The 21,959-nt window shown below is 46.4% G+C and overlaps 1 protein-coding gene across 4 annotated transcripts in view; it reads right to left on the bottom strand.

The window, feature by feature from the left end:
* The window catches only part of adgrl1a (adhesion G protein-coupled receptor L1a), a 184,162-nt gene that overhangs the window by 30,138 nt on the left and 132,065 nt on the right, over positions 1-21,959 (bottom strand). For 3 of the 4 annotated variants that reach the window (XM_020051045.3, XM_013135861.4, XM_013135862.4), the window contains 9 exons: positions 13,372-13,579; positions 12,546-12,810; positions 11,880-12,207; positions 9,552-9,848; positions 7,177-7,280; positions 5,327-5,512; positions 3,978-4,016; positions 1,810-1,990; positions 1,540-1,662 (listed from right to left, as the gene is read on the bottom strand). In XM_020051045.3, the coding sequence (XP_019906604.1) occupies positions 1,540-1,662; positions 1,810-1,990; positions 3,978-4,016; positions 5,327-5,512; positions 7,177-7,280; positions 9,552-9,848; positions 11,880-12,207; positions 12,546-12,810; positions 13,372-13,579 (1,731 nt within the window). Of the gene's footprint in view, positions 1-1,539; positions 1,663-1,809; positions 1,991-3,977; positions 4,017-5,326; positions 5,513-7,176; positions 7,281-9,551; positions 9,849-11,879; positions 12,208-12,545; positions 12,811-13,371; positions 13,580-18,524; positions 19,905-21,959 lie in introns of those variants that run through there. The other variant, XM_020051046.3, reaches the window with a different exon arrangement.

Consider the following 21,959-nt stretch of genomic DNA (forward strand, 5'->3'; position numbering starts at 1 on the left):
ATGTGAAAGTGTGAGGGGAACAACATAAGGACAAGAAGAGAGTGGTAGAGAAGAGGGAACGGAGAAACAGAAATAAAGACACAAATAGCAAGAAAGACAGAGAGATAGAAAGGGAGAGAAATGGAGAGGGGAGGAATAATAAGAGGATAGGAGGAGAGGCAGAGCCAGTGAGGCGGAGAGTGACAGACGGAAGACAGACAGAGAGTTAGTGAAGGTTAGAATGATGGTAAGGACCGTTTCATTTTGACTGGTAGGAAAGAGGGGAGAATTAATGTGGAGGGCAATGGAACATTCATCCCTCAAGCATTCACAGATCTCTTATTATTCCATATACATTTTTCATGTGCTTATGTTTCAATCATTCTAATCTCGTTCAACTTCAGAGCCAAGCGGAGACAGGAAAAAGAAAAAGAGGAAGAGAGAGGGAGAGGGTGAGGCGGGGGCTAGAGGGAGGGGGAGGAGGTGTGTTGAAGGAAGGAGAGAGATGAGAGAGGATAAGAGATGGAGCGAGAGAAGCAAGAATGCAGGGGAGCAAGACAGCGTGCAGGGCAGGAGTAGAGGAGGGTGGGGGAGCAGGAAATAGAGGGATTGCAGGAGAGAAGAGATGGAGTGTAGGAAGGAGGAGAGGGAGGACAGGGAAAGTAGGACAGGAGGAGAATTGAGGGAGTGAAGGGAAAAGGAAAGGAGAGAGTAGGAGTGGAGGATAGGAGAGGTAGAGTAGGAAAGGAGAGGGAGAGCAGTGTAGGGAGGAGACGAGAGGGAGAGGAATGTAGGAAGGAGACTAGAGGGAGAGGAGTGTAGGGGGGAGAGGAATGTAGGGAGGAGACGAGAGGGAGAGGAGTGTAGGGGGGAGAGGAGTGTAGGGAGGAGAAGAGAGGGAGAGGAGTGTAGGGAGGAGAAGAGAGGGAGAGGAGTGTAGGGGGGAGATGAGAGGGAGAGGAGTGTAGGGGGGAGAGGAGAGGGACAGGGGTGTAGGGAGGAGAGGGACAGGGGTGTAGGGAGGAGAGGGACAGGGGTGTAGGGAGGAGAGGAAAGGGACAGGGGTGTAGGGAGGAGAGGGACAGGTGTATAGGAGGAGAGGAGAGGGAGAGGAGTGTAGGGAGGAGAGGGAGAGGAGTGTAGGGGGTAGAAGAGAGGGAGAGGAGTGTAGGGGGGAGAGGAGAGGGAGATGAGTGTAGGGAGGAGAGGGACAGGGGTGTAGGGAGGAGAGGGACAGGTGTGTAGGAGGAGAGGGACGGGATGTAGGGAGGAGGGAGTGTGCTGATATTGCTTTCAGGCTGTGGTGATAGGCATCTACCCAGCTCTACAGCTATTATATTAGAAGTGCAGTACACAAACCATCAAGAATCAAATGGTCACAGCGCTTTATTAATCTGACTGTCTCACTATTATTAATATCATTATTATGAACCAACAGCTTAGTCAACTGCATGCACATTAGTCTAGACTTGCATGGAAACGCAAATTGATCCCAGTTCCCATATCTCTGGTCGGTTCTGGGGTTCGACCGCGATGTGAAGACGTGATGAGGTTACTGACCGTTGCGGCTGTACTGTTTGATGGTGGAGGCGGAGAGCTTGATGGTGCTGTCGCTCACATAATTCTGGGGAAAGGACAGGTCTTGCAGGTCCATCTCTGTGTTCAACACGTGCACCTCCAGGTCTGGAACACACGTATCGGGTTTGAGTTGTTCAGCTTTGCCAGGATGTTGCCACCCTCTACACCATTCTGCACAACCAGTACTATTACTATACACAAACGGTTCCTTACACACACGTCTGCCTCCCCCCTCCAATCTTTGTCTCTTACCGATGTTGGGAGCCCGGTCAGTGAAGCGGAGGCCGTACATGTTGTTGGCCAGTAGGAAGGCTCCTTTCTCTAAGACATCCAGTAGCATGGTGGCGGTGTGGGCCTGCTCCGTGGTGTTCATGTCCTGCCATGACTCCAGAGCCTCCGTCCGGAGCAGGTTGTCCACTGTTTGCACTACGGCCTGGCAACACACAGGGGCGCTATGGTTAACACCGCTGCACTACGGCCTTGACAACACACAGGGGGCGCTATGGTTAACAACACTACACTACAGCCTGACAACACACAGGGGGCGCTATGGTTAACACCGCTGCATTACAGCCTGACAACACACAGGGGGCACTATGGTTAACACCGCTGCACTACAGCCTTGACAACACACGGGGCGCTATGGTTAACACTGCTGCACTACAGCCTTGACAACACACAGGTGGCGCTCTGGTTAACACCGCTGTGCTACAGCCTTGACAACACACGGGGCGCTATGGTAAACAACACTGCACTAAAGCCTGACAACACACAGGGGGCGCTATGGTTAACAACGCTGCACTACAGCCTGACAACACACAGGGGGCGCTATGGTTAACACCGCTGCTCTACAGCCTTGACAACACACGGGGGCGCTATGGTTAACACCTCTGCAATACAGCCTGACAACACACAGGGGGCACTATGGTTAACACTGCTGCACTACAGCCTGACAACACACAGGGGGCACTATGGTTAACAACACTACACTACAGCCTGACAACACACAGGGGGCGCTATGGTTAACACCGCTGCACTACGGCCTTGACAACACACAGGGGCTGCTATGGTTAACACCGCTGCACTACAGCCTTGACAACACACGGGGCGCTATGGTTAACACCGCTGCACTACAGCCTGACAACACACAGGGGGCACTATGGTTAACAAAACTGCACTACAGCCTGACAACACACAGGGGGCACTATGGTTAACAACACTACACTACAGCCTGACAACACACAGGGGGCACTATGGTTAACACCGCTGCACTACAGCCTGACAACACACAGGGGGCGTTATGTATAACACCGTTGCACTACGTCCTTGACAACACACAGGGGGCGCTATGGTTAACAACACTGCAATACGCTCCGCAAGCTACCACTGCACATTTACAAGCCTTCTAAACCAGCGGTAGACCAGATTTTTGTGAGGATGTAGAGTTGAACAGAGAGTTGTGTGTTTAATCAACTGTATCAATCTATAGAGTGCTATATGGTGAACCATATGGTGAATTGACACTCTTTATTCTAAATTTGAAAGGACACATCCACTTCTCTGCTGTTCATACATCACCAAACGTTCCCTTCTAGTCAACACCGTGGTAACATCCCATAGGCTGTTTAAAAGGATGCCGTTTCATAAGTTATACTACAAGCCACCCATCACAGGCTGCTCTAGTTACACTACAACACAGCCTATTCTGCATTGATCTTCCACCAAAGCAGATGTGTAGTCTATAATAGCGCTGGCATGTCAAGGAGCGACAGAACAACAGAAATACATCAAACGTTATCATGCTGAGTACAATTCCATACAGTGTGGAACGACCCTTTAACCTCGTCAGAGATAACATACTATACCGAACAATACCCAGCCGAGGCTCATGACAGGGCACTGCGCAGCGCCGTAGTAACGTTACGGTAAAACCTTGCCAAGATAAGTCACACGAACACATTCCACTTCTCTTTCTCCGACCCACATTTTTGAGATATACTACGAGCGTCTGAGAAAACTACAAAGCAAGTGGATGCCTGAGGAAATATCACACCAACATTTCAATGAAGTATCCACAGGGAGATATCATCCATACAGAGCACTCGCATGCACACACACACTCACAAACACACACTACTGCAACACGCTAAAGCAGCAACTAGAGTGATTATAAGCCCACTACATGATACCCTAGGCTACATAAATCACACACAGTACACTAGACACACAAAATTTTAGCATCAGCTAGAGACATAATTTACACTGAAAACAGACACACACACAACCTTATACCTCAAAATAAAGAAATTCCTGAGCACACAGAAATGTCTAGGGTTTCTCTTTCCCACGTTATTCAGTCAGCAGTCAATACACTGAAAGGCTAGTCTAGAAGTGGTGTGATAAAAACAGGGGAAAGTTACCTGGATGTAAGCCCGGCACGTCCGTTCCCTCTTCTGTAGCTGAGAGGTGGGAGGAGAAGGTAATTACTGGTCAATGTTAAAACAAAGTGCCTTGTCACACCGAAACAGGTGGCAACTAAGCTGCCACCAATGCCAAGCAGATGAAACCTTGAAACACATCATCCTGAGGTGATTATAAATGTTATAGAAATATGCTATGTTATAGAAATTCTACAAAACTGATGTGCAACCACCATGCCAGAGACTTGATAAACTACAGCAAAAGGTTCAAAACCCTACTGTGGTGTAAGATATTTTCTTTTTGATGTTGTTTCAGAAGAGATTCTAAACACTACACTAGTTTTCACTTCTTCTGATGTGTTTTAATGTTAAAGAGGATATCCAAATTTCCTCTCGCCTTGTGGAAGTTAGCGGAATTACGTCACATTCAAACCAGATTTACTGTATATTTTGGGCAACCTGCTAACAAAAAAAAGCTGTAAAACTATTTTGTAGGATGTCAGAATGTCTTTTAGATGGCACATTGATTCCCAACACTATTAAGTGTTTGTTTTTGCACGTTAACAGACATTTTATGAACTTTATCAGGTTTTATCAGGAAGCAGCCGAGGGATTTTGTTTGGTGCATTTGTCATTGCCTGGTTAATTAAATAAAATAGCATGTCTTAGTGACACCAATGAAAGACAGGAAGGGTGCGGCTTTTCCATTTGACAATAGAAGTTGGTGCTCTATTGTAAACAGGAATGTTTTTGTATGCAACAACATTTTTTTTGCTGAATAAATGTTTTGAAACACTGTCCTTTATCTACTGTACAGCTGCAGATACATTATACACTTTTTCTTACATTACTGTGTAATAAATCTACATAAGGCCTGTTAAAAAGTGATATTTACATCAGTCCTTTTGTCAGGCACTATTGTAGGACACTGGCTCTTCTAAAGTTTGGAAATGTGAAATTGATAGCCATATTGCTGGTTAGTTTTAACCTTTATTCTTCATGATATATTGCACTTCATGGAATTACAAGATTCTTAACACAAATGCAAAAGCACTTTGTGTTCCTGGGAGTGTTTCTGAGTACTTATATTCTGTTTATTTTTCAAAGCATTTCTTATTAAAACCCTTTCTGTGTATTATAACATTATAAAACAGTCCAGCCCTCCCACACCAGACGGCAGCCAAATGTTTTCATGGTTTCATGCTTTCAATACAACACTGTTTTGAGTCTATTTTTTCAGAGCAGGACTAAAATTTTAACCAGCAGATATCTTCAAGTGAGCCCCTGTTAGTGCGCATCATAATACAACCAGGTTGTAAGTGTGTTTCGCGCAGAGGTTTGTGTAGTACCTTGTTGTAGTTGCGTGCGGCTGACTCTTTGTTGCCTGGCCGTAGGGCCTGAAGCTGAGCATCCAATATGTCCAGCAGCTGTTCCATCAGACGCACCGACGAGCTGACGTCACCAGCGTGGATCCGCCCCCGCGTGTGGTTCACTAACTCCCCGGCTATGTTGGCAGCGTTCTCACCGCTCTTTATCTACAGTGAGACACACACATCCAATAGTGGATACCTCAACACTGAGTGGGTGTGTGCCTAGGTTTGCTGACGGTCAGAGCAGCACGTTCAGGTTACCCAGCAGACAGTGGAAATATAAATATATTTTCATTTCTAATGTACAGTGGATATAAAAAGTCTACACGCCCCGGTTAAAATGCCAGGTTTTTGTGATGTAAAAGAATGAAAAAAAGATTAATCATGTCAGAACTTTTAATGTGACCTATAATGTGAACAATTCCATTGAAAAAAAAACTGAAATCTTTGAGGGGGAAAAATGTAAAACCTTATAATTACCTGGTTGCATAAGTGTGCACACCCTCTTATAACTGAGGATGTGGCTGTGTTCAGAATTAACCAATCATTGAAACTCATGTTAAATAGAAGTCATTACACACCTGCCATCATTTAAAGTGACTATGATTTTTCACAAATAAAGTTCAGCTGTTCTAGACATTTTCTTAGTTGCATCTCAGAGCAAAAGCCATGGTAAGAGAGCTTCCAAAGCATCAGAGAGATCTCATTGTTGAAAAATATCAGTCAGGAGAAGGGTACAAAATAATTTCCAAAGTATTATATATACCATGGAACACAGTGAAGACAGTCATCATCAAGTGGAGAAAATTTGGCACAACAGAGACATTACCAAGAACTAGACGTCCCTCCAAAATTTATGAAAAGAGGAGAATAAAACAGGTCAAGGAGGCTTCCAGGAGGCCTACAGCAACACAAAAGGAACTGCAGGAATTTCTGGCAAGTACTGGCTGTGTGCTAAATGTGACAACAATCTCCCGAATTCAGTGGCAGCATCATGCTTTGGGGCTGTTTCTCTTCAGCTGGAAACAGGGCCTTAGTCAGGGTAGAGGGAATTATGAACAGTTCCAAATACCAGGCAATTTTGCCACAACATCTTCAGGCGTCCGTTAGAAAGCTGAAGATGAAGAGGAAGTTCACCTTTCAGCCTGACAACGACCCAAAGCACACATCTAAATCCACAAAAGCATGGCTTCACCAGAAGATTTGGAGCGCTTATGCAAAGAAGAGTGGGCAAATATTGACACGTCAAGATGTGCTATGTTAATAGACTCCTACCCAAAAAGTGCTGTAATAAAATCAAAAGGTGCTTCAACAAAGTTAGTTTAAGGGTGTGCACACTTACGCAACCAGGTTATTGTGAGTTTTGAATTTTTTATTTTTCCCCCTCAACGATTTCAGTTTGTTTTTCAATTGACTTGTTCACGTTATAGGTCACATTAAAGGGGGAAAAAGTTTTGACATGATTTATATTTGTCTCATTCTTTTACATCAGGGGTGTGTAGACTTTATATCCACTATATCCCGACATTGTCCATAGGATTAATTACTAAGCATATCCAGATACAGTATAATCAGTAGGTGCAATTCAATATGGGTCCGGTGGAAATTAGTCACTCTAATGAGTGAAACCGTTAGTGATATGGTGATTAAGGGGGATTTAATCGGGAGCCTCGGAGACATGCTAATTGACACAGTGACCCAGGCTTAGACACTGGGCCAGAGGCACCCAACAGGGACCCAGGCCTAGAGACAGGGCACAACACAGGGACGGGCCCAGACGCAGGGCCAGAGGCCCTTAACAGGGGGACGACTAGAGGTGGAGGTCTTACCTTCTGGGCAACCTGGTTGACCCAGGGAGAGGTGCAGTTACTGAGGTCAGGCCCCCGAGGGTTCCACATGACTGGGGCCACCAAGCACTGGAAGGAGGCAATGCCTGGGATGGCCAGGGAGGGAAGGATGGAGAGATAATAAGCTTTAGGTAATGGGCAATTACAGGAAAATTGATTTTAAAGAGAAAAAAGAAATGTTCAGTGAGTACGGTAGATAAAAAAGAAAAATGTAATTAACTTTAAATATGCACAATGTGTTGGTGGAGGAGAGAACAGGAGGGAGGAGTAAGTGTGTGCGAGATAATTTAAAGTTTTGGGGCACCCAGGTAGTGCAACTGTCTAAGCTGATCTTTGGTAGTGTCAAGCTGTCCATCACAGTCTACGGTCGAGTCATGACTACGCCCCTTCCTGCCCCTGGCAATACTTATTGGCCAAGCATCATCCGCTGTGTGGGTGGGATTTTATTTAGATAATGTGTACTAAGTGGTACTATAATCCAATTATGCATGCTGTTTTGCGTGCATATAATCACAAAACCACACACACTTGTATGTTTATTAGTCAAAAGTGGCCTTTTCTTTGAACAACTAACAATGTTTTACGTTGAGAGTTACATGAAAATTGGCAATGTGGTACAAAATCAAAAGTGATTTTCACACAATTCAGAATGGATGAAAATCCAATATAGCAGACTGCCAGAGTGCCAATGGCAAAACCTTTTCCTGTGAGAGGCACATACGGACTGAAACTTTAGGTCACATGTGATGGGAGTGGTGAGCTTGCTAAGTCGGTCAATTTAAATACTTGTTGTAGTGCCACCATGAGGCTGATTGGCAAAGCATTGCATGTGAGGGTGTGGCCCATGGGACCGTACTACAATGCAAGTTTAGGCCTTTTTGGACTATTTTACCTCATTGGAATTAGCCAAAAAAACGGAAATCACTGGAAGCATAATAATAATAATGATAATAAACCATAAAAGATACAATATTGTTTCCCCAGTGAACTGCTGAACCCCTAAATATTATACAAATGAATTACAAAAAGACTTGGGAAGGTGAAACAATAGAGTCTAAGAAAGAACAGTCGAGGGGGGCGGGGCTTTAAAGTGAGTTGGATGTAAGAAGATGGCTTTAAAGGAAAACAAATGCACACAAATGTGCTTTACACGCATGCAAATACCAGCAACCCCACCCATCCAACACATGAACACACCAAAGACGGCACCATCAGGCATTGTCTCTCATCGGCGAGAACAACACCTGCAGGGAGGGACCTCCCTCCACCCTGGCTGTCAGCTACATTTTCTGTTCAGTTAGGAGAGTTCAGAGAGAGGACAGCACACTGGGATCAAACCAGGGAATGCTCTTTCCACTGCAGTTGCACAAACAGCTCCAAACAGGGAACAGCAGAGGACTGGAAAGCGAGAGGGGAGAGCGAGGACGAGGGAGGGAGGGAGGTGCAGAAGATGACAGAGACAGCAGCGGAGGGATCAGAGCAGACGTGACGTTGCGTTTCAGGTGCCCTCCTTCTCCTCCCTCGCTCTGCTCCCTCGCTCCTCCATCTAGTGCAGATTGGGTTTGAAAGCTCTGCCAAGACACGGCAATTAAGCCAGCTGCTAATTTAGCGTTGCTCTTGTTGTCAGAGACGAGTGCGAAAGAGGACTCAACAGGAAAGCAGAAAGGGACATGGGGTGGTAAAATTAGAGTATTTTTTTGTAAAACTAGTGAGGGGTATTTGATGCTTGTATGAGTTTTAGAAGTCATTCATTTCATTGTTCCCCACTTGGCTATCCCTGATTGGCTGTGAGATAAGTCTTTCATTTGCAGGACAGAGTAGGACAGACCTTTCATGTGAGGATTCCTCTGGGACCCAGTCTGCTGCTGAGTCCAACACTGGGACAGGAGAGGGGAGACGACGGCCAGCCGCGGAAAAACAAGCGCTGCTGCACACACACACACGTCTCCGTTCCTGTGTGTGTTTGTACAGCAACTCTTGTTTTTCTGTGGCTTACTGTGTTGTCAACCCTCTCCAGTCCCTGCGTTAGTCTCAACAGCAGGCTGGGTCCCAGAGGAAACCACACACACACACACACACACTTACAGACACAATCACAGACACACATACATATTTTTTTCCCTTTTCCACTGAGAACCAGAAATCTGTCTCTCCATCCCCTAACTCTAAACCTAACCAAAATAGCGTTTTTCCTAGTGGGGACCATCTAAAAACCCTTGTTGGGACCCTCTGAAAGCCCTTGGAGGGATCCATTTGCCAACAATTCCTATGTATGTAACAACGTCTGGTCCCCACATTGTATTGTAAGACCTGGATCACAGAAATAACCTCGGAAGATAAATAAGAGAAGTCCTCACCTAAGGATCCCTTAGGGCAGGGCCGATCCACAGTCTCCCCTCTCTGGGTGGAGGGCCATTGTACCCCTCTGGCCACTCGGCCTTCACACACTTGGGACTCCGGGCCCTGAGCGGGAGGGCGCGGTGGACGCCTGGTGACTGGTACTGTGGCTGTGATTGGCCGCAAGTCTGGGCCCTTGTTGATAGAACCAATGGGGCGAGAGGTCGGTGCCAGGGGGCGGGTTGTGGCAGGGCTGGAACTGGATGTGAAGGGTCGGACTGGAGTGGTGCTGATTACCTGAGTGGTGGTCACGGGGCCTGAGGGAAAGGGGTAGTAGACAAAGGAAGCGTTTATGTATAGTTTAAATAGACATTACCAAGCACACCAGAGCAAACGCACCCCCATCTGCTGCATCAGCATTGCACCAACACCCCCAAAGACAGCTGGCAGCTTCCGGGACATTCTGGGGGCAGCCAGCTGGGCCAACCCCACCCCTGCTCAGCTCGTCAAGGGAGGCAAAAAGGAGGCTAAAGGGGAGCAGCACAGGGGATTATCCGGAACAGAAACCTCAGAAAAAGACACTCTGGGAGACGTTCCAGGAGCTGGAGAGGAGAAAGCGGCAGCAACGGAGGTCAGACATAGAGCGACCCCCAGCCATGATGCTCTCGATGCTGCCCAGCCCCAGGGACACAAGAGCCCAGGAGGGAGAAAGGCAGGTCGGGGAAGAGGGGTGGAGAGGCCTTTCAAACAGCAACCACTGGAGCACAAACCTCCCAAACTGGCACCTGGAGGCCGCCAACGAGACACCAGCCTGTCACAGCGGTTTGTTTTCTGTTGTTGATTACTCCCTCAACTCTTCCCCTTCCAATTATCTTTTCTTTAATAAAACGCCCACCAGGGTCCTAAACACATGCTCTGTGTCTGTTTCCCTGTGTCTCTCCCCATTTCAATGCCTATAAAATTATTCACTGAGGATGATGATAAAGTGAAAGGTTTAAACAACCAGTGTGAAAGAGTGAGAAACAGAAAATAAAGACTAAATGAGTAAAAGCTGTTTTAATTAGTGTCAAATTAAATGTTGAAGGGGCAGTTGATGAGATAATACTGACAAAATATATCCAGAAAAAAACAAGAAATAAACATTTCCATGAATTTTGGTTGACTAAAATGAAGAGAGACATGCTTTCTGTGGATATTCCAACGTGTAACGTCTAATCACAAACAATGTATGCTAGTCCGTGGCAGTAGGTGCATGCTTTTACTACAGACATGGTTTTAAGTGAAGCCATGATATTTATCCACTGTGGCAAACACGAAGCTTTGCATTATGGTTCTACGAGGTAAATTCCAAATGTAGATTATTCTCATTCAGCAGGCATCTCTCTTCTGAACAAGCAAATTGAGAAAATACAAGTAATTCATTGCCATTGTATTGACGGTTTATCCTAGACGATTTTACAGGATATTTTTTGCAATAAAAAAAGTTGTGTTCCCGTACACATGTTGGCAACCTGCCACAATTACTGTTATGAGCTGATGCAACACATTGGATTTGACTAAACTGTCACTCCAAACTAAGTGAATTTTTTTTACTAAAATGTCCCACTGATTTGGTCAAATTGACAATAACTAGACTAAATGATGATTCAAATGACAATAATTTGACTAAAAGTGAAAATGACTAAGACTAGAAAACATTTAAAAGGGTGCTGGAATGAACATTTAAGTGAAGAGATAAGGTGAGACAAAACAGAATATTAAAACAATGTTAGATGTCTCTCAGGATGTTTGGTTCAAAAGTTAGCTTGATAGTAGTTACAGTATATCAGTGTTTAATATCTGCACATAACTCTTAGTGTTCCTACATCTGCCTCTCCGCAGAGAGAAAAAATAAGAGATTTAGAGTGCATTTCAAGAAAAGGAAGAAGAAAGGAGCAAATAAATTATTGATCAAATGTATCACAGAAGTGGTTAGCAACATTAACAACCAACTCTAAAGCATTCATAAAAGAAACACATCTCAACTGATCTAATGCTCACTCTCCTTCAACTGCACTGGGACCAGACTATCTGTCTCTCACCAACTCTCCCGCTTTCTCTCTTTCTTACTCATTCCATTTTTCCCTCTTTCACAGTTTTTCCAGGTACAAATACCAGCTCCATAAAGACAAGCATCAGACAAAAAACACCCAAAATATTCACCCAGAAATCAATGGATACTTGATGTAAGCAACATACTACTGGGCTCAACATTGGTGATTTGTAGAAATAGACCACTCCCACTGACATCAATGACCTGAATAGACCCAAATTAAAAGGACGATGCTAGTCTCTACGTTCTGACTCACCAGTGGTGGGGTTCGGTGGACCAAACTCCAGCGGGTATCTCAGGACATTATAGTTGTTCCAGACGTAGAGCTGGTTGTCTCTGGGATTGTAGTCCACGGAGGAGACATACTGGTAGGGGTTGGGGAAGGGGATGTGGACGGGCTCTTCGCGGGCACGGTTAGTGTTGTAGGCGTACAGGATCAGGTCCCCGCCGGCCTCGCTGTCGTCGTCCTGGTAGACGCTCCGCACGGCGTACAGCACGCCACACGCCACGAAGGCGTTGGACGCCAGCCGCTTGTCGAAGCTGGTCTCCCAGGTGCCCTCGAAGCGCAGCGTGTACGGGTTCACCTGGGGGAGACAATGGCCGACGTGAACACTGGACACTGAAAACCGCACTAGCGAACATGCCCTGTGAGCAATTTCAAAAGACGCTGTTGCTTAAATTCAGGATTCAAGGTTGTTTTACACGGTTTCACTTCAGTAAGCCTTCTGTTCCTGGTCAGATGCCCTGACGCCTAGGCAATCTTTTGCTGGAGCTAATGTACAAATAAAAGTGTCCTCAACCCAAAATGAACTACATGTAATTTAGGCCTACTGCAGGCCTATGCGGTTGTGCTATAAAACGTCCACACCAAATCCACCTCTTCCTCTACTGCCTCCATCATCCTTGTCTCTCCTCCACCCACCTGGCTGACCACCAGTCGTCCGTTATTAGACTCGGTGGCGTAGATGACCCACAGGCCGTTTTCGTCCACCGCCAGGTCGATATCGCTCTTCCCCCCCCAGCGGTAGGGTGACGTGTCGTGGTAGTTGGCATTGGCGATAATCGCCTCGCCGCTCTTGATGCGCGTGCGCAGGTCGTACTTGACGATGTTGCGCGTGCGCTCTTTGTTGTAGAACACGGCACCGTCGTACACCACAAAGCCGGTGCCGTCAACGCGGTTAGGCAATCTGAGGGAAGGCAGAGAGACATTAACCACCAGGAAGAGAAAAGTGCACTCAAACCTTGTGGAAAGAGTGAGAAAAAAGCAAACTTGAAGATAACTCAAAAACAGTAAACAAAACTAGAATGATGAATCACTACAATGCACAGGGTTTGCCGGGATCCTGGAGAGAAAATACGCTGATGCTTTTCGGCTACAATGCCTTCAACGCGTCAGCGTATTTTCCTGGGGCCCGATAAACTGATAAGTGACACGTCATTCCTATTCTAATCTTGGGACGTGCTACCTATTAACCTATGACCTTTTAGGCTACGACCCCCGCTGCTCAACCGCTAAATCCATGTCCAACAGTAGGATAACCTGCAGCACAAATGTTGTCCACTTCCCCTTCCTTGTACAAAACCCAATGGACCGCGGAGGTCTGGCAGGGGGTCTACACATCACCACACGGGCCCATCAAAACCACAGAGCCGCTGGACATCCGTCTACAGCAGTATTCAAATAAATCAATGGCGAGGCCATGGGAGGATTTGATGTGAAAGGCCAGGGGTGGGGCGGCGCCTCTCACTTGTAGGTGGTTGTGGCGCGGCTCTGTCTGAAGTCGTCCCAGGAGGCGTACTCATACAGCATGTCCGTGCGGTAGGGCGTCCAGGGCATGACATAGAGCCGGTCCCCCGACTGCAGGGGGTCCTTACACCACGCCCCCGACTGATGCTCCGCCTCCTGCAGCGAGCTGGCAGCCTGAACCCGGAGCAGTGTGCCCGGACACACAAAGACTGGAGGAGAGATGGAGAGGGGAACCGAGTAGGAGACGGAGAGAGGGGGAGAGGGAGAGAGAGAGAGAGAGAGAGAGAGAGAGAGAGAAAGAGAGACGGACCGCGGGAGAGGGGGTGAGATAGGGATATAAAAAGCAGCAATGTAAGATGAGGGAGGACATGAAGGAAATGGAAAGGGGAAAGGAGAGATAGAAGAGGTGATGAAGAGGAGACGGAAAAAAAAGGAGAGAAGATGGTATGGGAGAATTGTGAGGAGACAGCGAGACGGAAGGAGGCAATGTGAGAGATGTGGAAGATAAAAAGTTTCAGATTTTGAGGGGAGGTAGACAAAGAGGAGGTAGAAGAATGGGAGAGAGAGATAGAGAGAAGGGGAGCGAGGTAAGGTATATTATCAGATTGAAAATGAAGGAACACAAAAAGCTCATTTGTTAAATATCAGCATGGAGGCCTATAAGAGCTGCCCGTAGTGTTATGGTACGTTGTAGAATCCTGGCTGCGGCATCTCAGATAGGGTCTTTATAATCTGATTCATCTTGGCCTACTTCAGGATTTATTGTGATTTTCTATTCTAAGAGGCTCGGTTTTCCTGCTTTCTGGTCTGAAAATAACAGTCTGAGTTGCAGAACATTGAAAAAGGACAGGTGGTAGGATCTCAGTCAAGATTAACGCCATGAAGCAGTCTGGGGTGGAAAATATGAGTCTGACCAGGCTTCCCCTTCCTTTGTCGTTGCAATCCATACTACACACGTACACAATACACACGTATATACTCACACACACACACACACACACACACACATACACTTCCCCTCCTCCCTATGTCTCATTTCTCTCTCCTGGAGGTCACCCACTGGGGACTGGTGTAAATTGGCTGGCTGACGCACTTTCTCTCTCAGCCAGACAGTGCCTGCCCTGGGACCTGAGGACTGTCAGGTGGGGCGGGCTGGTGGGAGCCCAGTAGGGTGGGGAGATCTATGGAAACAGGACGCTGCCATCGTCAGTACAGTTGACAACAGGAGCAGTGGGGACCCTACAGCAACCCTACAGGAACACTACAGGGCCACTATAGGGATACTATAGGGATACTACAGGAACACTAACGGAACACTACAGGGCCACTATAGGGATACTACAGGAACACTAATGGAACACTACAGGGCCACTATAGGGATACTACAGGAACACTAACAGAACACTACAGGGCCACTATAGGGATACTACAGGGATACTACAGGAACACTAACGGAACACTACAGGGCCACTATAGGGATACTACAGGAACACTACAGGGCCACTATATGGATACTACAGGAACACTGCAGGGCTACAGGGGTACTAAAGGGATACTACAGGAACGCTACAGGGATACTAAAGGGATACTACAGTTACACAAATGGAACACTACAGGGCTACAGGGGTACTAAAGAGATACTACAGGAACACTACAGGCATAATACAGGGGTACTACAGGAACGCTACAGGGATACTACAGAAACACTACAGGAACGCTACAGGGATACTACAGGAACACCACAGGGATACTACAGGAACACTACAGGAACACTACAGGGATACTACAGGGATACTACAGGGATACTACAGGAACACTATATGTTAGGAACAGAATACAGTCAGTCAGTGTTGAGACCAGAGCACAGACACTCAGTGATGAGAACCGGAAACAGTCAGTCAGTGTTGAGACCAGAACACAGCCAGTCAGTGATGAGAACAGTGTACAGGAAACAAACTCACAGAGCAGATTCACGCTGGCCACATTATGACTGAACGGACCTGTGGTCTAACTGGTCAATGCAGGGGCGTTTAGACATGGTCCACACACTGAGAGGGACAAACGCAGCTGTCAGATTTACTAGGCTGGAACTAACCCCAGGATGCTGCATACTGTAGACAGGGACACAACGAGGGCTAGAATAAGAGCCCCAGCAGGAGTTAGGGTACTCTATTGGTTCCCTCTTTGTTCATCCCTCAATGGATTGAGGAAATACATGCCGGCATAACAGCAATATGTTGCTTCTGTGTTCGTTCTCCCTCCTGGCGTTGGTTACTATGGGTGTGTGACTCCACGCGGCTATGACCCGTCTTCAGTTATGAGACTGCTGTTGTGTCGGAAGGGATTCAGAAGGGATGAATATCTGACGTCCAAACATGAATTAAATCAAACCCGGGCATAAACACATTGAAGAGAAGGGATTCTCACAGGGACTGTTATGCTCCATTGTTTAAACACGCAGCCGTGAAGTTCCAGTGGTTGATATAAGAATAGCTCCAATGGGCAGGGTGTTAAAGCGTGCTGGGCACCACCACAGTGATTTGATTTATTAACATAGGCAATGGCACCCCCGTAGCGTTCAAAATATTAACATTGGTACAGTCCACTGGTTTTGGGGAATGTTCACTTCAATGTATAATTTGAACTCATTGCCCTTGTCAATAGCGACTTTGTATGGTAACATATTTAAGCTTGGTCTCTATTTTTATACTGTAACATTTTCAGGAATCCTATAAAAACATCCAACAAAACTTGCTCATTGATAAATGCCTGAATCAAGAATGCTATTGACCAAGCTGTGTTGAGGATTAGAGACATCAGAACTCCTAAGTAAAGATCAAAGGAAAATTAGAGCATGCAAAAAGCAATGTGGAACCAACAGCTCTATGTAGGTGACCCGTAAACAAAGACAGAACATTCTCCTGCCTCAAGGTAGGATAAAGGACAAAGCAACATCGACATGTTCTCTACAGTCACACAATAAACAACACACCACACATGGACACACAAAAATACAGACACACATGCCCACAGACTGATACACAGACAGACACCTGGACACGGACACATGGGCACAGACACATGGGCACATAGACACATGGGCACATAGACACATGGGCACATAGACACATGGGCACAAAGTAACATGGGCACACAGACACATGGGCACATAGACACATGGGCACAAAGTAACATGTGGTACACAGACACATGCGCACACAGACAGATGTGGTACACAGACACATGGGCACACAGACACATGGGTACACAGACACATGGGCACACAGACACATGGGCACACAGACACATGGGCACACAGAAATACAGACACACATGCCCACAGACTGATACACACACAGACACCTGGACATGGACACATGGGCACAGACACATGGGTACACAGACACATGGGCACAAAGTAACATGGGGTACACAGACAGACACCTGGACACGGACATATGGGCACAGACACATGGGCACATAGACACATGGGCACAAAGTAACATGGGGTACACAGACACCTGGGCACAAAGACACCTGGGCACACAGACACAGACAGACAGATCACCCGTATTTCACAACCAAACAAGGAAAGCATAAAGTCAAGGTATTTATTTTTTTATCTGCTAGAAGATCTACTATACAGGCTGGGATTAATGCTGTGTCATTCAAAACCAATGATTAGTGCAGAGCTCTGTTAAGGGTTACCTTTCATCCACAATGCTATCTCATCTTCTATCGAGGTGAAAGCCATAATTTCATGGACCAACCCCTCTAATATATTGACAGCAACATGGAACTAATCCCTGTCCTGTACTGACAGCACCGTCGAACTAAACCCTGTCCTGTACTGACAGCACGATGGAAGTAAACTCCGTCCTGTATTGACAGCACCATGGAACTAAACCCTGTAATATATTGACAACACCATGGAACTAAACCCTGTAATATATTGACAACACCATGGAGCTAAACCCTGTAATATATTGACAGCACCATGGAACTAAACCCTGTAATATATTGACAGCACCATGGAACTAAACCCTGTAATATATTGACAGCACCATGGAACTAAACCCTGTAATATATTGACAGCACCATGGAACTAAACCCTGTAATATATTGACAGCATCATGGAACTAAACCCTGTAATATATTGACAGCACCATGGAACTAAACCCTGTAATATATTGACAGCACCATGGAACTAAACCCTGTAATATATTGACAGCATCATGGAACTAAACCCTGTAATATATTGACAGCACCATGGAGCTAAACCCTGTAATATATTGACAGCACCATGGAACTAAACCCTGTAATATACTGACAGCACCATGGAGCTAAGCCCTGTAATATATTGACAGCACCATGGAACTAAACCCTGTAATATATTGACTACACCATCGTTCTAAACCCTGTAATATATTGACAGCACCATGGAACTAAACCCTGTAATATATTGACAGCATCATGGAACTAAACCCTGTAATATATTGACAGCACCATGGAACTAAACCCTGTAATATATTGACGGCACCATGGAACTAAACCCTGTAATACACTGACAGCACTATGGAACTAAACCTTGTAATATATTGACAGCACCATGGAACTAAACCCTGTAATATATTGACAGCACCATGGAACTAAACCCTGTAATATATTGACAGCACCATGAAACTAAACCCTGTAATATATTGACAGCACAGAGGAACAGTAGCTTGTCACTGTTTCACAAGGGATTGGATTACTGCTATCTGATTCACAATGTTAATATCTATTGCCTAAAATACAGTCTGTAGATATAGCAACTGTAAAACAGGCTGTTTGGCTATGCTTATTCTAATTAGCTGAGTGTTGGTGCCCTGCAGGGTCTGGAGTCAGCAGGCCTCAACACAGGACTGGCCTCAACACTGGACTGGCCTCCCAGGCGCTCACATTGAGCTGGCACTGACACACAGACCAGAGATGAGGGGAAAGAGAGAGAAAAAAGAAACAGAGGCAGACACACACACTCGCCCACACAGAGACAGACACACACACACACATGCACACACGCATGCGCGCACACACACACACATGCACAACACACACACACACACAGACCTGCTCAGCTCCACACCCTGCCTGGGAGGCTTCATTAACTCTGACCTGTTCTTTCAGCCAGCACGCCCTCTCCCTGTTTATTCTCTCTCTGTGTGGACAGCCTGACCTCCTGGGCTTCCACGGCATGCTAACACACACCACCGCACAGCCTATCATTACTAAGACCAGCACTCTGTGAATGAGGTATTAGGGATGGAGCATTAGATATTACTAGGTATTATCCTAGTCCGTCCTAGAACAGGTTAGCCTGAGTCATATTGAGCAGGGATTAGTTGAGATTTTTAGATGAGATTAAATACATTTTTAGAAACTGTGGAAATCTGGCCCGACGCGATCAGAGCAGTCACGGCCCAAATGGAGCCTCACCTACTGTAAAACAACTTACCTCATCAAGGATTAACAAGACAGCCGTTTGCTTTGATCTCCACTGTCAGAATCCCAAATGGCATCGTAAGAGAACAGAGGTGTCACTTGGGACGCACCCTGTATTTTCTAGTGCGTACACTAACGTGTCAGTGTGCCTGTGCCAGTCGGAGTGACAGCTAATTCTGACTTGGAAAAATAATATAAAATAATAAGAAATTCATTATCTCCTGTTTTTTCCCCGGCACGATATAACAGGTCAGCAGAAAGTCAGTGTTTCTCGTCAATAGGAAGCTGCAGCACGACGATGATGAAAGGACCGGATCGCCTTTGAAATGACAGCTACTGTACCTTGCTCTTGTTTGGAATAATAATGATAAAAGATTGATTGGTGACAGGCTATATAGTGATGAATGTGTGTAGGATCACACTACACTGTGCCCTAGAATGCATACTATTTATATATAGAGAGAGATCATTTAGATTATATAGAGAATATGTATTACAGTAGCAAAAACAATCTTATTCTACTGTAATTTGAAGGGAAAACCGCATCCCCTTTGCCAATAAATGTATTTCTAATTCCAAGATAAAGGCATACAGAGAAATGACAATGGAGACTGCATCTAAAATGGCTGTCAGGTTGATGTAATGTGAGTCCATGGATTGATATTTGTTATGGACAGGAAGGACAGCCTATTGGCTCAGAGACTTCCTGACCAGATCTTTCTTACTCTAAATCTGACACTCTCTGTGTCTGTCTGAAGAGATGACTCTAAGACCTAGCCTGGCTCATAGAGGTTAGACACACCCTGCTTTGCCTACGTTTATGCTCATCAGGAGTCGTTTTGAAATGGTTTTAAGTCAGGAGGTAGGTAGTCGCTGGACAAACATGGCCTTGCTGCTGAAAGCCCAATGTTCAAACTGAATCTCATGTTTCCTGACAGGTAGACGCAGCCAGCAACCACTAGGAGGCACAATGGAGGGCCACAGAAGCCCTCCGTCAGCACGAACGTGTGACGCGGTAAGAATATATTTGTATTGTGTGGGGTGTAGATGTGTCTGTTTGTGTGTGTGTTGTCACCCATGAGCATGTTGGTGTGTGTGCGTGCATGTGGGTGTGTGGAGAGATAGCAAGCGACAGAGAGAGAAAGAGAAAGAGGGAGAAGAAGCAAAGGACAGAGTGAGAGTGTATTTTGTGTGTAAATGAGAGAGAGGGAGGAGAGAGAGAGACAGACTGTGTCAGAGGAGTCAATAGGTTACTTCCTGTGAAATGAGAATAAGAGAGGGAGTGAGTTAATTTTGCGGAGGAGTGAGAGAAAGAGAGAGAGAGAGCGAGGTGGGAGTCCCAGATTGTGTCCTGTTCCTTTTGGACAGCAAAGGGGTCAAGGCATGGTTGTCAAAACAGAATACTAACTCACAAACAGACACACATGTCCACACACAAACACAACCACACACACACTCACACACTGACATAAACAGACACCCAGACACACCGTACAGACAGAAGGAAGGGGCTGGCGCTTTGATCAGCCCTCATGTTCTCCCCCAGACAAAACAAAACCTTAACTGAGACCAAAAGGCAGGTCAGCAGGCCGGGCCTGGGTAGAGAAACATAGTGGCCATTGAAACGCATTATCTTTGTGAGTGACGGCACAGGTGGTCATGCCGACAAAGCTACAGTACATAGGACACTGCCTGGTCCCGGCACGGCCCAGGACTGACGGTCTGCGGTGACAGGCGGTGGGAATCAAGTTCTAGTTGGTGGAGGGAGGGGGGGGGGGGTTGTGGGGGGGAGGGTTTGTGGGGGGTGCCGGTCAGTAAATTCAGGAAGTCAATAGAAAATGTGCCTTTTACAGGCGTCGGGTAGGATCCAGGGGTCTCTAATGCCAGGGCAATGGTGCTTGCGGCTGCATCACTGAAACCCGGGTTTGAGTCCCGCTTGCCCCACACCTGCCGTGCTTAGGTCCCACAAGCGCTGTCCGTATTGGCCTGCTGGTTGGTTGGGGGAGTTAAAGGCAGCAGGAGCTTCCTTGTGCTCTACCGACTAAGGTCAACAGTCAAAGCAGCATCTCCAGTGACACGTTGGTTCACAAGAGGTGCGACAAAAAGCAGCACAGATTTTGTTTTGGAAGATGTCCTGACATTCAACTCTCCCGGGACCATTGGGTAGCTACGAATTTGCAAAGAAGGTGGACAATCGCAAGTGTTGCTAATTTCCTTGTAATTAAAAGTGAAATTCCACTTTCAGTTCACCTCCTGAATTGACTGAATTTAAACAGATGCAGAGCCAAGTCACCCTGCCAGCTTCTACCCTCATCCTGTCTCATCGCTTCCTACTCTGGTGAGTGCTACACTGTCATCTCCCGACGGCCATGTTGTCTTTCTGTCCATAAAGACCCATCTGAGTCCAGCCTTATTTATATTCATGGCCACCTGCCCTGGGTCAGAGCTCTCCGGCTGTAACAATGCAATGACTTCTCAGCGTACAGTCAGAGAGCTCCTAAGTGTCTCTCCCTCTGTGTCTCTCTCTCCTGTCTCCTCTCTCCTCCCTCCTGGCCTGCCTGCTGAGTGTCTGTTTGCAGGGTTTCACGTGACAAGGCGTGTGTGCTGGGTCATTCCTAATGAGGACCTAGCTCACGTCTGTCTCTATAGTGACTGCTCCCCCGTCTCTCGCCCTCTCTCCTCATTGGCCCAGCGCGACACTACATCAGCGGTACAGTACTGCGTGTGTCCGCAGGTGTGAGGGACATAGCCCTTCATTATCCCCCAAAGAAACCAATATACAGTCTGAAAACCAATAGTCAAACCCAGCTTCCTTCATGATCACTGATTAAAAAGCACTGCATCGGTGGCAGAAAGACGGCGGACACACATTCAGTCAATTTGCCTGTCAATAGTAATAAAGGAACAGTGACAAAGAAAGGACCATGGGAGACTATTAAGTAACAGACCAGCGATAGGAGGAGAGAGCGGCCGAGGGAGGGTGTGGGCCCCGCAGTCAGTGTCTGTCTCGCTAACTAATTAAATTGACGAAAGGGGGACAGAGTGTCCGTCAGGCCAAATGACATTCACAGACCAGCTCCCGGACAAAACGGCCGAGATGAACCATAA

This window comes from Esox lucius, chromosome 11 (assembly GCF_011004845.1).
Source record: "Esox lucius isolate fEsoLuc1 chromosome 11, fEsoLuc1.pri, whole genome shotgun sequence".
In the NCBI taxonomy this organism is placed as follows: domain Eukaryota; kingdom Metazoa; phylum Chordata; class Actinopteri; order Esociformes; family Esocidae; genus Esox; species Esox lucius.